The sequence below is a fragment of the Pseudorca crassidens genome, chromosome 7 (genome assembly GCF_039906515.1).
Source record: "Pseudorca crassidens isolate mPseCra1 chromosome 7, mPseCra1.hap1, whole genome shotgun sequence".
Taxonomy (NCBI): Eukaryota; Metazoa; Chordata; class Mammalia; order Artiodactyla; family Delphinidae; genus Pseudorca; species Pseudorca crassidens.
Window position 1 is genome coordinate 51,206,528 of NC_090302.1, and position 16,290 is coordinate 51,222,817.

Sequence of the window (16,290 nt, forward strand, 5' to 3'; positions counted from 1 at the left end):
ACTCCATACTGCTTTCCATAGTGGCTGCACGAATTTTCATTCTTACCAACAGTGCACAAGGGTTCTCTTTTCTCCACATCCTTGACAACACTTGTTATTTGTTGTCTTTTTGGTAACAGCCATTCTAACAGATGTGAGGTGCTATCTCATTGTGATTTTGATGTGTGTTTCCCTGATGACTAAGGATGTTGAGCATCTTTTCATGTACCTTTCTTTTTCTTGGAAAATGTCTATTCAGATCTTCTGCCCATTTTAAAATCAGATTGGTTTTTTTTTTTTTGCTGTTGAGTTGTAGGAGTTCTTTGTATATTTTTGGATATTAGCCCTTTATCAGGTATATGATTTGCAAATATTTTCTTCCATTCATCAGGTTGCCTTTTCATTTTGTTGATAGTTTCCTTTACTGTTCAAAGACTTTTTGGTTTGATGTAGTCCCACTTGTTTATTTTTGCTTTTGTTGCTTAGGCTTTTGGAGTCAGATTAAAAAAATCATTGCCAAGGCCTATGTCCAGGAGCTCATTACCTGTGTTTTCTTCAGGACTTTTATGGTTTCAGGTCCTGTGTTCAAGGCTTTATTTGAGTTTAAATGTACGCTTCTACTTTTTTTTTTTTCTATTTTTCAATCTGTCTCTTCTTTCCATAGAGGTTACAATCCATACTTGACTTACTAAAATTCTAATATTAGTGTTTTTTATCATTTCATAGACAATGCAGGAACTTTAGACTATATGAACTCCATTTACCCCCCCACCTTTTATATAATTGTTGATGTGTATTTTAAGTCTATTTTAAATTCCACATTATTATCATTATTTTTTACAGTCATTATCATTTAGATTTACTCACATATTTACCCTTTTGATGCACTTCATTGCTTTCAGCACTTCTGTGCTTCCAACTGGGATCACTTTCCTTCTGCCTGAAGAACTCTCTTTACTATTTCTTTTAGTATGACTCTGTTGGTAATAAATTCTCTCAGTTTTTGTTTATCTGATGAAATCTTTATCCTTTATTTATGAAGGATATTTTCACTGGGTAGAAAATTCTATATTGGTAGTTGTTTTCTTTCAACAGTTTAAAGATTGACATTGCATTGGTTTTGGACTTTACTTTTTCAGTTGAGAATTCAATTACTCTTACTATTCCACTTCCAAGGTAGTGTGTGTTTTCCCCAAATGTTTTTTAAGAGCATTAAAATTTCTCTTTGGGGAACTTCCCTGGTGGCACAGTCATTAAAGAATCCACCTGCCAATGCAGGAGACACGGGTTCGAGCCCTGGTCTGGGAAGACCCCACTTGCCACAGAGCAACTAAACCCATGCAGCACAACTACTGAGCCTGCACTCTAGAGCCTGCGAGCCAAACTACTGAACCTGAAGGCCACAACTAGTGAGCCCATGCGCCACAACTACTGAAGCCCATGCACTCTAGGGCCCGTGTGCCGCAACTGCTGAACCTGCATGCTGCAACTACTGAAGCCTGTGCACCTAGAGCCTGTGCTCTGCAACAAGAGAAGCCACCACAATGAGAAACCCACACACCACAATGAAGAGTAGCCTCCACTTGCTGCAAGTGGAGAAAGCCTGCACACAGCATAGAAGACCCAACACAGCCAAAAATAAATAAATAATAAGTAAATAAATTAGTTAATTAAAATTTCTCTTTGATTTTCAGCAGTTTTACTATGATGGGTCTAGGTTTGATTTTCTCTGTATTGATTTTTTTTAACATCTTTATTGGAGTATAATTGCTTTACAATGGTGTGTTAGTTTCTGCTTTATTCTGTATTGATTCTGATTGGTGTTTGTAGAGTTTTACAAACGTTGGTCTTGGTTATTTTTGTCAGCAAGTTTTCTTTAAATGTTACTTCTGCTCCTGTTATGTCTCTCTTCTTCTTTCGGGACTTCAGTTTACATATGTTAGATCTGTTTCTTTATGTCTCAACACATTTTTCTGGAGAACCCCTTTTTAACAACCAGTTACAAATAAAAAATACTCAGTATTTACAGGTGTTCTTTTAGATGATTATGCTGCCTCACTAGTAGGTGGTGATAATGGCAGGAGAAAAACTAACTTACAAGGTGGTATCTGGGGGCTGTGGGGAGGAGATCCCTTAGAGAATCACTGAAGACACTGAGTAATCCTTCTTCTCTGGGCTTGCTGCAGGAATCCTCAAACACTGCAGTCATCTAATAAATGCAGAGGAATTTTCCAAGTGAAAGGGATCTGGGCCTCCCCTGTGAGGGAGAAACAAGTTCCACGGCTTGTTAATAGGGGCAAACTTCGGTTTGTAGTCATGTTTCCACCTGTTGAATCATCTTTACAGAAGTTGTACATTTATGGCATGTCTGTTTATGAGAAGAGATGGAAAATATGAGAAACTCTAAAACTTGAAATATTTATTTTGAAACCTCAGCATGATGAACTTCTGAGGAATTCATTGCTCAAAACGTATGCATGTATGTATATGCAAGGATGGAGATAGATAGATATAGATATAGAAATAATAGATAATATTATTTATAGATATATAAATAATGTATAATATTATTAATACATATATAATATGATATATATATCTATAGCTGTATATTATATATTACATAACATTATATAAATATAGATTTTGCCACAGAAATTCATTTTGTAGCCTTTTAAATTTAAAGATGTACTTCACTAAAAGTATCTGAGGATGCATCTCAGAAAAAGCCTTAGATTATTTTTATATGGTCAACTCCAGGAACTACTCACTCTTGAGCCAGCTCTGTGTTTTCAGATGTTATCCATGCCCCAAACTGTGATCCAACCCTGTGTTTTTTACATCATTCAGAGCTAGTTTTTCTACATACATACAGCAAATTTTAAAAGCTTTAGTATTGTTTTTATACAGCACTGCCCTAAACTTATAATTCAGGAAGTTTGGGGGGTAACATTCTTTCACCATTTGCTTGGTGTAAATCATTTCTAGTTCTGAACAGTGCCTCTTTGGCAGGGTTTAATTATACAGTGTGCTTGTGGCTACATCCATATATATGCTACCAACAAATGTCTCTAATTATTATTTGTTACCAGCTGTGTACTTTACACTGTAGTTGTTGAGTGTTTTATAGTCAGTTGTTAGTTACTAAGAGTAACTATATGTAAACTAAGAGTAAATTATACGTTTGCTTTTCTTTATTCCACTCCTTTCACTATTGTTTAAAACATGTCAGATTCAGGAAGACCCTAAACCTCTTTAAACTCTTATAGACAAGGTTTTTTTCTTGAATCAGTTTTAAAATCCTCCCAACCATTTTGGCTGCTGGCCATACCAGCATACAGTGTGAAAGAATTTTCTTTTAGGGATGACAGCCAGTGAGAAGCCTTCTGGGGCTGTTCGGTTTCCTAGCGGAGCTGCTGGTGTAGATGACGGTGCCGATCGTTCCACTTGGAGAGGCTTAAGCATCTTTGCCAGTTAGAGCTGGAAAGGTGCCCAGGAGATCGTATAGCCCAGCCCCTTCATTTTACATGTCATGAAACTAAAACCCAGCTTGGTTAACTGATGTACTTGAATTCAAAACAGCTGGCAAATGGCAACGCTCAGGGCTAGGTCACTGAGTTCACACTCTTTTTCTTTGCTCTTCTAGCTATGTCTGTTGTAAAGAAACAGGGCAGCCCAAATACTGCCCTATTAAAATGTAGGGTTAAAATACTTGAAGTAGGAGTATAGAAACCTAATGTCTAGATGGCATGAAATGGTTAAAAAAATGCTTGAAATGCATTTTTTTTTCCAATCAGGCCTGTTCCTACTGATTTTTTTTTTCCAAAATATGGTTCCAAAGTCCCCTTTTCCTGGAAGCCTCCTAAGCATTCTGAGACTGAGTTAGTAACTCCCTCCTCTTTGCTCACAAGGCACTGTGCACATTCCTGTGTATAATACATGCTTATCATGTTGTATTATAATTATTCAATTATCCATCTTCCCTCCGCCCTCCCACCTACTAGACTGAACTTCCAGGAGCAGCAGCAGTGTTTTCTTGGACTTCAAGTCCCTAGCACTTGGCAGAGAGTCTGGCACTGTGTGTGCCCTCAGTGTTTTTACGAATGAATGAATCAACCAACCACTCTCTCATAGACTTGCCCCATCAGTGAATCTTACGCTTTCTTGGACATGAAAATCACCTGGAGGTGCTGGTTAAAAGTGCATTTTTTCCAGGCTGCACCACAAGAGTGGGGCAGGGTCTAAGAATCTGCCTTTTTCCTAAGCAGCTGATGATTTGATGCAAATGCCCCATAGTCCACACTTAGCAAGCTCTGCCCAATCATTAATTCCACTGATAATTAGTTCCAGCTGTATACATCACAACAACGTGTCCATCTGAATAAAAATAGAGAGCTTTGCTACCCACCCCATTCTACCATTCTGACCCCAGAGTAGGGGTATCGACATTTGCAGAAATAAAGAAGATAATATTTATAAAGCATTTCAGGTTATTAGAAGAAGGCTATCTTGGCTCATCAGGGAAATGTAATATAAATCTGGCATCATAAAAATTATCTTAGACATGTTGAATTTGATCTGAGACTCAAATGCAGAGGAAATAAAACCCCCATGTAATACCTGCATGGACACCACACCTATAGGAGCTCTTTCCCTGGTTGGGTTCTCTTATTTGTGTTCCGTATCAGTAAATTTAATAGCTGATATTTACATAATTTTTAAAAATCCCCAGTAGTGCATCTATGCCTGCATGGCACTTTATAGGTACACACTGGTTTTTTAAATGATGACTTTAAGCAACTTTATAGGAGAAAGAGCTGAATTGGGTAGTTATTAAACTCCCTCTATATAACTACCAGAAACATTTCTGAACCTTCTGGTATATTTATTTATACATATATTGTTGAATATTTGTATTCAATTCCTCATATTACTTTTTACTTTTAACTTCTTTCTTTATGTACATTCCATACAAATATTTAAATGGTAAAATCATATTTCATGTATTTTATGCTGTTATGTACTTAGTGTTCTCCCTAATGTTGGATGCATTGGATTGCATTCAATTGCATTGGATGCATTCAATTATCTGCTATCATATACAGAGTTCTTATGTTCATTTTTGTTCAAATTATATTTTTGTCTGTATAAATTCCATGGGGTATATTCCCATGAAAGAGTAACGACAGTTTTAGAGTTCTTGTCACATGTTACAGTATTATTTTCCAAAGACACGACACCAATATACAACCCCACAGGGGTTTTCCCACAGCTTGACCAACATGTAATTTTATCATTCCAGCCTGTTTTTGCTAGTTTAAATGTGCGTAGGGCCTCTCCAGAGCTATTTTATTTTGAAGTTCTTTAAGTGAATACAAAGCAATTCATTCCACCTGTGATGATTCAGTGTTTTCATTTTAAGGACAGACAATTCATATCCTTATTTGATGGTTTTGAAGGGACAGGTTTAATCGCCTTTTGTAGGATTGATTCTGCAGGGATAGGAAATAGGCTTGGGGCAGGCTTGACATGTCAGGGAAAAAGATGAGTTATATAGCTCTGAATCAGGAAGCTTATGTGAAGGGTTGAAACAGGAACTCCAGCTGTTTATGCAGGGCTGGGGAGCAGGAACATTCTGATGGCATTTGATGACAAACGTATTGCAGGGCTTCCCTGGTGGCGCAGTGGTTGGGAGTCCGCCTGCCGATGCAGGGGGCGCGGGGTCGTGCCCCGGTCCGGGAAGGTCCCACGTGCCGCGGAGCGGCTGGGCCCTTGAGCCATGGCCGCTGAGCCTGCGCGTCCGGAGCCTGTGCTACGCAACGGGAGAGGCCACAACAGTGAGAGGCCCGCGTACCGCAAAAAAAGAAAAAAAAAAAAAAACGTATTGCAGCTTTGTTAGACAGCCAACTGTACTTCAAAATGAAAGCAAGAACCTGTACCTCCTGCCATTCTGTGATTCTCTCACGATGCCACTTCATGTTGGCGTGTTCACTTTCATGAACGTTTTCAGATATTCCCAATTCAGGTAGACCCCTCTGGTCTATGACAGGAAAGGCTTGAGAATGGCCAGAGGCCCTGAGAGGCCCTGGGGGGAAGACCTGGAAGCAGAAATCACAGGAGCCGTCAGTCTTATCTGTGAAAAGTCAGCCCAGTCACAGAAAACGACTTTGCTTGGATGTCTCTGCCCTTCGTGACTACGGTCACCTTCTGAAATAAGCAGATAAGTGATTGCTCTGCTGGCTTGGGTTCCCGTGATGCCAGAAACAAGATACAATGTGGTTATGCAAGATGGGCCTTTTGTTTTGGATAGTTGCCTAGGCTGTTGATTTTTTTAGAAATGGTGACTGCCAACTTGCAATGAAAATGAGAGTACTGAGCGCCGGGGATCAAAATCTGAAAGTTTTCCTCCATTCTTGATCGTGCTAAATTCTTGCCTTCGCTTTTGTCTCTGTAGAGTACTTACACACACACACACACACACACACACACACACACACACATACACAGCACACATTTATATCTCTATCAGCTTTATTTAGAAATAATTCAGGTACCACACAATTCACACATATACACAATTCAGTGCTTTTTAGTATATTCACAGAGTTGTGCATGCCTCAGAACAATTAATTCTAGAACATTTTCATTACCCCTAAAAGAAACCTCAGTCCCATTCCTCTATAGATTTGCTTATTCTGGACATTTCATATAAGGAATTATGCAACATGTGGTCTCTTGGTTTAGCTTCTTCGACTGAATGTAATGTTTTCAGGGTTCATCCATGCTGTGGTATGTATCAGTACTTCTTTCACTTTTTTTTTTTTATAGTATCTTTTTATATTTTACTTTTTTTTTTTTTAAACTCTTTCACTTTTTTATTGCTGAATGTAGTCCATGTATGATATACCACATGTTGTTTATCCATTCATCAGGTGATGGACATTTAGGTTGTTTCCACATTTTGGCTACCGTAAATAATGCTGCTATGAGCATTTATGTATAAGCTTTGTGTGGAAGTATGTTCTCCTTTTTCTTGGATATAAACCTAGGGGTGGGTTTGCTGGGATATATGGGAGCTCTATGTTTACCTTTCTGAGGAACTGCCAGACTGTTTTCCAAAGCAGGTACACAATTTTACATTCCCACCAACAATGTATGACTGCTTCAATTTCTTCATGTCCTCACCAGTACTCATTACTGCCCATCTTTTTTCTGGTTTATCCACCCTAGTGGTTGTGAAGTGGTAACTCATTGTGATTTTGATTTGCATTTCCTTGATGGATAATAGACTACTTACTCCTTATCCTAGTATTTTCTCATACTTTAAAAAAATAGAGAAAGAAAATACTTCGGGAAATGAAGGAGTACAATTACTACGGGCTGCTGTAACTTCTCTGGGGGTTCACATCTCATTGCATCATAGTGTAAAGGGGCCACTGCTGACAAGAATGTGCTCCAGCCATTTTCCTCCTTTCTTATATCCATTCATCATTCAGGATCCTGGAAAGGCGAGAGAATTGTCTTACGTTGGGCTATGTGCTCATCCCTTTGATTTGTGGTTATACCTGTACAACATGAGTGTGCCAATCCTGAAAGGAGATTGAGGTGCTCTTGGGTTGGGAGAATGGATGTCACAGGTGCGGCCAGGACAGGTTTCCTGCCTCTTTCCTGGATGCCCCACATTACTAAGATTGGGAGCCAGGCAGGTCATGTCAGAAACCTCATCATGCAGAAAAATTAATAATGATGCCCTAGCATACTTTATAATGGAGAAAATATAATAAGATTTACTTATAATATTTAAATATTTTATTTTAAGTTATAATTTTAAAAACGTGTATATCTCTTTGTTGGACATGCAGCATGTTTCAAATAGGGTCTCATTTGATCCTCAGTAATGCCAGTTTCTAGTTATTTTCTATAGTGGCCTCATTGTGGTTTAAGTACACTTTTGTGAACTAGGCTAAGAATCCAGATACCAAAGACTGACTTAATGAGAAAATGTGTTCTGAGTTACAAACAAATTACCAAAAAGTGAGCGCACAAAAGTCAACCTGCTCATAATCGGGATATCACTTGTCGGTAACTCCTGCCAGCAGGTGTGCGTAGACAGTGAAGAGCGACTCCCCTTTGCTCGGTTCCCGGCTACAGGGATGTTGTCTGAGGGCTCAGCAGTGTCACTGCGGCTGACTCAAAGGGTCACTCACTAGGAGTGGTTTGGAACGAATACAGTCCTTGGAATTCCAGGTAGCATCTCAGGTGCCTGTGGGGAGGTGGAAGTGTTCATTTAAAAGGTCACTGGCATTTTCTGTGAAAGCAGGCAGCGACCATAAGGGCTCAGCTGCTTGAAAGGAGAGTGACTGGTTCAAGATGATGGCTTGGGGTTTAAAGGACTCTCATCAGAGGCCAGATGTCCTCATGTGGAGAAAATGCCTTTGAATGGCCTGGGAAGAAAGAGCCAAGTGCCCTGGATTTTTTCCTTGGGCTGCAAACTCTTCTTCCTCCTCATGCTGTCATCCTTCCAGTATTGGGCAAGAGCTATAACTGCAGGCATCCTGGCTTCTGTGAACTTCTCAAGAGCGTATATTATCACCCAAAAGCTCTAGTGTCTACCCACAGGCCACTGAGGACATATTAGTCAGTTCTGCCAGTCACCCGGCTAAGGAATAAGTTTTATAACATGCTATCAAAGATTGTATCTATAATTGTGATGATGTTTTAAAATTACCACTTCATTTAGATTTTTCTGTTTTAACCCAAGGTATTCTTCTGCGGAAATAAGGAAACAGTTTACCCTCCCACCAAACCTTGGCCAGTACCATCGACAAAGCATAAGTACCTCTGGCTTCCCCTCTCTTCAACTAGTAAGTATGAGTTACAGGTTTGCTTAGAGAATGGTCAAGGGCAGAAGTGCCCAGCATAATCTTTTGCTTCCTGAGTCTTAGGTTTTCCCACCGATCCCTTACATCACCAACCACCAGTTCCTGGCTCTGCACTGCTTTTTGACATCAATTCCCCTCTCTCCCTCCGTCCACGAGGGCTGGGAATACAAAGTGGATCTCCAGGGACTATGATTCTGAAGTCTCTGGACTCAGTGGACTTCCGGGCTATTTGATTTCACCCAAATTATGATTCATATTTTGGGGAGGGGAAGGATTAGCCTGGAAACTTAAAACCATTTGTAACATGCTTTTATTGGAAAAAAAATGTATTCCCAAATCTGAAAAGTCAAGTTATGAACCTTAAGCTTTTTAAATAATTTTTTTGGAAGTGTAATTTACATACAATAAAATTTCACTCATTTGTAGGTGTTTGAGGAATTTGGCCAATTTATAGTTAACCTGTACTCAGACAAGATATAGAACTGTTTCTTTACCCTAAAAAAGCCCCGTCATGCCCCCTTTGCAGTGGGTCTCCTCTCCCAGCCCTCAGCCAGCAGCCCTAGGCAATCACCAATACACCTCTGTCATCATAATTTTGCCTTCTCTGGAACTTCATGTCCATGGAATCAGACAGTACAAACCTTCATTTTTAAAACACACTCCCCCTTTTAAGTTGAAGATTGCCTACATTTTAATATTAACGCCAATTGTTGAGTGTGTATACATATGTTATGTTATTTGAGGACTAAATGCGAGGCGTGTGCCCAGTGGGTTAAATCTGACTTAAATGAGATAGTTTATAAAACCAGAAGTGAGTCTTCACTTCCTTTTTAAGAGAGCTGCAGCCTCCACTGTACTCACTTCCCCTCACAGCACAGCCCCACTTTCTTGCTCGTTCTCTTGGTTATCTTAAGGAGGTTAGGTTATTTTTTTCTTTCTCACTTATTACTTCAAAACCACTTCTGCTCTTAGAAATTTTGTAACCTTCCACTCGGTTTCCTGTAGCCGCCATTTTGTCTCCTGTAACAGTTTTCCACGCCGTGTAACTGTGTATCTTTTAAAGGTATGTTTACTGGAGTGATTTGTGGTTCTTTCAGTAGGATAATTTGTGTGTTGTGTCACTGATGAAATAGTAGTACTAAAAAATGTATAGCACCTTTTACTGCAAGAGGTAACTTTCGATGACAGTTCTTTAAAAAATCTACTTATGACTTCGGTGGCTTGTTCAACTGCCCTTTTTAGTTGTACTTTTCCTGTCTGTTTCAGATCACAGATTATAATAAAAGCACACCAAGGGCATAATGTCCGTGCTTTCAGATGTATTAGATATGCTTTAATCCAAGATAAATTAGATATGCTTTTTGGTTTCATGTGGTGCTGGTATAGATTTCATTGAAAACCAAAAAAAATTTTTTTTTTAATTTCTGACTCAAATTGTCTTTCAAAATATGCGAAATGAAGTTAAAAAGTGACTGGAGGGCTTCCCTGGTGGCGCAGTGGTTGAGAGTCCGCCTGCCGATGCAGGGGACAGGGGTTCGTGCCCCGGTCCGGGATGATCCCACATGCCGCGGAGCGGCTGGGCCCGTGAGCCCTGGCCGCTGAGCCTGCGCGTCCGGAGCCTGTGCTCCGCAACGGGAGAGGCCACAACAGTGAGAAGCCCGCGTACCGCAAAAAAAAAAAAAAAGTGACTGGATACATTTTAAAATCTTAAACAAGGTGCGGGAGGTGGGGTTTGGTGCTTTGCTTCTTTGTAAATTCAGACTGCAGCTTTCTGGAATAGTTGTCTTGAGAAATAGTGTGGACCTCACTATTAAGAGGCTTTAAGGAAGTTTAACTCAGAGGCTTTAACCCCTTAGCTACACACCAGCTGCAGCCTGAAATTTCTTCAGGAGAAATCTTTTTTATTTAAAGTCACAAATTTTAAAAATTGTTTCTTATTTTTGCAGGCGTTCTTTTGGTAGTTATGCTGCGTCATCAGGTTTTGACAAAAGTGCATTTGGATGAATTATTTCATTAGCTAGGTGGTAGAGTTAACATGTGGCTTAACTTCTAATAGAATATGTCAAAGAAATAAGCAAAAATGTTTAACTATACATGAATCATGTGGTCCTGTCATAATTTCTACCCGGTTCTATTTGCAAATAAATAGCCTTTAAAATGTATTTCTCCTGGTTAATTCCAGTTTAGTCTTCTGAATATTTTCCCCCAGACCTCTACCCCAGCTTCAGCACAGTGTGCTGACCCTGCTTCTTCTTGTTAACTGCCTGAAGGGCAGGTGGCATATGAGGGAGCAAAAGTCTGCATTTGATTCCTCTTTTGTTTTTTAAATGCAAGGACTGCTCAGGAAATCCCAGCACCCTAATGTTTACCTGCTGGTCTTCTTGTAATGTCAGAATGAAGTGGCTGTTCTTTCCCTTGAGTCATCTTCCCGAATGAAGGTTCCTCCAACAAAAAATCATCCGCGTACATGGTGATTTCCCTTTCCCTTAAAAAAAATATTTTGTTTCATAGAAAGATAATGGGACATTTCAGGAAGATTTATTTCTGGCAAGGCAGAGGAGTAGTTTATCACCTAAAGACTCTCACCCTGAAGCACCTTTAAAAAAACTTTTCTTAAATGAGAAGCCATAGACTGTTCATTGTATGATTTTAGACAATGGGAAAATTGGATTAAGTGCATTTTGACCTTTATTTCCCTTACCTTTGTTTATAGAACCACCATTTCAACAACCCCACATGCTGATATAAATGTTTAATTTTTAAAAGTATTTAATTGGCACCACGTTATTTATTTATTTTAATTTAATTTTTATTTTATATTGGAGTAGAGTTGATTTACAATGCTGTGCTAGTTTCAGGTGTACAGCAAAGAGATTCCGTTACATATATACATATATTCATTCTTTTTCAGATTCTTTTCCCATATAGGTTATTAAAGCATATTGAGTAGAGTTTCCTGTGGAATACAGTAGGTCCTTGTTGACTTTCTATTTTATATATAGTAGTGTGTATCTGTTAATCCCAAACTCCTAATTTATCCACCCACCCCCTTTCCCCTTTAGTAACCATAAGTTTGTTTCCGAAGTCTGTGAGTCTGTTTCTGATTTGTAAATAAGTTCATTTGTATCATTTTTTAAGATTCCACATCTAAGTGATATCATAGGATATTTGCCTTTCTCTGACTTACTTCACTTAGTATGGTAATCTCTGGGTCCATCCATGTCGCTGCAAATGGCATTATTTCATTCATTTCATGGCTGAATAGTGTTCCATTGTATATATGTACCACATCTTCTTTATCCATTTATCTGTTGATGGACATTTAAGTTGCTTCCATGTCTTGGTTATTGTAAATTGTGGTGCAATGAACATTGGGGTGCTTGTATCTTTTTGAAGTATGGTTTTCTCCAGATATATGCCCAGGAGTGGGATTGCTGGATCGTATGGTAGTTCTATTTTTAGTTTCTTAAGGAACCTCCATACTGTTCTCCATAGTGGCTGCACCAATTTACATTCCCAACAACAGTGTAGGAGGGTTCCCTTTTCTCCACACCCTCTCCAGCATTTACTGTTTGTAGACGTTTTGATGATGGTCTTTCTGACCAATGTGAGGTGAAACCTCATTGTAGTTTTGATTTGAATTTTTCTAATAATTAGCAATGTTGAACATCTTTTCATGTGCTTTTTGGAAACTGGCACCAAGTTATTTAAAACCCAATCAATTATACCTTGTTGTTGTTTTGCAAGAGGCTGGAACTTGCAGTCAGATGGATCTGGGGTGGAGCATAACTGTCACTCATAATTTGGGGCAAGTTAAGTAACCTTGATGAAGGCTTCAGTTTCTTCATGTGCAGTACGGGCATAGTAATGCTACCCCTGTTAGGGTTAACATAGAATGATAAAACAGATGCTGTGTACATAGAGGCTAATGTTGCTGTCTGTTTATTTGGCACTGTGGAGACACTGTGGGAGATTTCAAGAAGATGAATAGGAGATGGTTTTGCCTCTTAAGGGCCTTATAATATATTTGGGAAGGCAGATAATACGGAGAATCCATGCTGGCTTTGGGTGTGGTGGGTGTTCAGAGGAGAGAAGATCCAAGATAAAATAGGAGGTAAAGGCTTAAAGGGGGAGGTTGAGAAGATTTAGAGGAAGGTTCTCAGACCTGGCTCTCATTAGAATCACCTGAGACCATTAGAAACATACCTGTGGCCTGTTGTAGAACAATTACATCAAAATCCCTAGAGTTGGGGTCCAGGTATCAGTATTTTAAAGTTTCATGGGACTTTAACATGTGGTCCAGGTTGAGGGTCATTTAAAGAACCTATGTGTTGATAGATAGAAGTAGTCCAAATAGGAGGAAGAACATAAGAAAAGTAAAGTTTCTTTTGTTGTCCTGGTTGCTCTGAATTTCAGAAAATGTAGTAAGCGAGGACTACTTGCTAATTCTGTGAATATATTTTTATATAAATATAGCAGATTCTGTCATAAATCTGATAAATCAAGGGAGAGGAAGGTTGCGTTTGATTTTGTGGGTATGTGTGTGTGCACGTGCGTATGTGTGGTGTTACTGGGTTTTTGTTTTTTTAACCCTAATTGTAAATGTTAGCTGTGGTGATTGTGTAAACATGCATTTTCAAAGTAGATAAAATATTTTAAAATTTTGCATTTTTGAATATGAAGAGGATTCACCATTTAGAGTTGGTTTTATAAAACAAAATGCAATGATTACAGACTTGCCCTGGGTCTTTTTGACACACCTAATACTGCCATCAGAGTCCTTTGTGGCCAGTGCCAAAGAGAGGCATCACCTGTGCATCACCCATTGGCCCTGGAATTCTCCGTTGCCACAGCTATGTGAGTAGGTTGGCCAGAGCCCCTCTGATGCCAGTCATCTATAAAGGCAAACAACTATATATTAGTTGTCTTCATTAAGATGAAACCGTAAAATAGTAAAACTATCTTTCTGATTATTCAAAGTCGAAAGGAGAGTAAAGCGTACAAAAGAAGAAAGGTAGGTCTTCTTTGCCCTAAGTTAGAAAGGATTTGAGATACTGTGTGCATGGTTAATAACTTAACTTACATTTTTATAGAGGAAAAGTGTTATTTTTAAAAGTGAGAAGAGAAAAACTTTGAAGTAAAATGGAAGGAATCAGCTGGATCATAACAGCTCTGGCTGAAGAGAAGGATGTAGAAAGCCACATCCTGGATATAAATCAAAACACTATGGTTACACGACATGTTTGTATATAACAGTTACAGGGGAAAGAAAAAAGAAGGTCTCATACCTTGGAAAGCATTCTTTTTTGTTTCGTGTTTAAGCTTCTCTGCAATAAAACAACCTTTTTTTTTTTTAACCACTAAGGATGACCTAAATGGTGGCTCACTCGATAAACATGGTCTTTTTTGTTTTTCTTTTGTGCTTCATCTTTCAAAGAAGTTGGACTATCTTTAGGTTTCATTGATTTCACTGGAGGGGACATGATGGAAAATGAAGATTTCATTACAATTTTCATGCAGATTCACAGTGGAAGGCAAAATGAAAGAGTGCCACCCTGCACGCAGAGCGTGAATTTCATTACTGTCACTGAAAAGCAGAGGAATCAAGTCAGTCTTGGTAAGATTAGATTGATGTCCATCATGGCATGTCAGTACCTTCCATGCAGTGGCATCAGTGGAAGATTGCCATTGGTGGAAACAGGGAAGTATTCCTTAATCTAAGCCGTGAAGTACTTTGAAATATTGAAGCCAGAGGAACTTTACTGCCTTCTGCTCTGTTTACTTAAAGATAGTAGAGAGCCAAGAGGATTGCTTTCCATATTCATTTACTCAGGAAACATGTATTGGGTCTCACTCTGTGCCAGGAATTGCTCTAGGAGCTGGGGATACAGTAGTGAATGTAACAAAGTGTCTGTCTTCATGAGCTTACATTCTGGAATGAGAGACGTAGACAAATAAGTGAATGTAGACTCTCTCAAGGGGTAGTAAGTGCTTTGAAAAATGAAACGTGGATAGGGAATAGAGAGTGACACAGAAGAGAGCACTATATTTTAGACTGAGTGGTCTGTGGAGGCTTGGAGGTCTGGAAAGGAGACACTTGGGAAGAATTCTGAATGAACTTAACAGGTATTTGAAGGAAGAATATTCGATTTAGAAGGAACAGCAAGAGCAAAGTCCCCAGAGCAAGAGCATATGACATGCTCCAGAAACAGGAAGGATGCAGACAGTGAGCTGAGCAGAGTGGGCAATAGGAGATGAGATGGAAGAGGAATCAAGGCTGGGTCATCGGCCTCAGAGGCCATGGGAGAACTTTGTCTCTTACTTGGATTAAGATGGGAAGTCACCGGAAGCACAGACTCAGCACCATCAGAATTGTTATTATAAAGGTTGCTTATAGGGTTCTTTTTATAAAGATCACTCTGGCTGCTAAGTGAAGAATAGACCGGGGTTGGGAGGGCAGTTAGGAAATTGTCACAGTAACTCAACAAAACAATGGTGCTGCTTTGGAATAGGGTGGTGGCAGTAGAAAAGGTGAGAAGTGGTTGGATTCTGGATATATTTCAGAAGTAAAGTGGATAGGATTTTCTGATAGATAATATGCAGGATGTAAGAAAAAGAGAGAAATCAACGTTGACTCCAAAGATTTTGCCCTGGGCAGCTGGTGGAGTGGAATCGCCACTTGCTGAGATGCACAGACCTGGAAAATACGGGAAGAGCAGATCGGCAGGAAAGTTAAGTAATTTTGAATTTGTGATGTTTGAGAGGCCTGTTAGATCACCAAGGTGCAACGCTGAGATGTAATTGGAAAAATCAACCTGAATATCAGGGCAAAGGTTACAGATACATAGCTATAATTTTAAAAAGAAAGAAAAAGAAGGTATTTAAAGTCATGCGCATAGATGAGATCATATGGGAGTAAATTCAGATTGGGGAGAGAAGCTCTTTTAGGACTGAACCCTAGGGCTCTGCAAAGGAGAAGGAGAACCTAGGAAAACTCATGTCCCAAAGGTAGAGTGACCAAGTGTCTGTTCCAGTTTGTTGGACTGAGGGGTTTCCTGGTCCATGGACTTTCAGAGATTGGGACACACTAGGACAGTTGGTCCCTCTCCACGTGAAGAAAGTGTTTCAAGAAGGAAAGAGTGATTAACTGTCCAGTGCTATAGATAAACCAGGAATGAGCGACAGCTACTGCATTTGGCAACATGGAAGTCTTGGGTGACGTTGACCAAGACTCGTCTCTCATGAACAGCCAAGTTGATTTGAGGACCACCCACCACAGGGATAGACATGCATGAGGGTACAAGGCCAGGGCATTTGGAAGCATCATGCCTCTTCCCCTAGCCCCACCCAAAGCGGCATGAAGCTTCCCCAGTGTTGTAACCAAGGACCCAGGTCTTTTGTGATTACCTGTGTGATTTGGACCAAGTTA

At 39.5% G+C, this 16,290-nt stretch overlaps 1 protein-coding gene across 1 annotated transcript in view; it reads left to right on the forward strand.

Annotated features, from left to right (window-relative positions):
* Positions 1 to 16,290, forward strand: part of DOCK8 (dedicator of cytokinesis 8) — a 221,854-nt gene that overhangs the window by 43,564 nt on the left and 162,000 nt on the right. Inside the window, exon 2 of the mRNA XM_067744237.1 lies at positions 8,741 to 8,843. Coding sequence (XP_067600338.1) covers positions 8,741 to 8,843 — 103 coding nt within the window. The remainder of the gene's footprint in view (positions 1 to 8,740; positions 8,844 to 16,290) is intronic.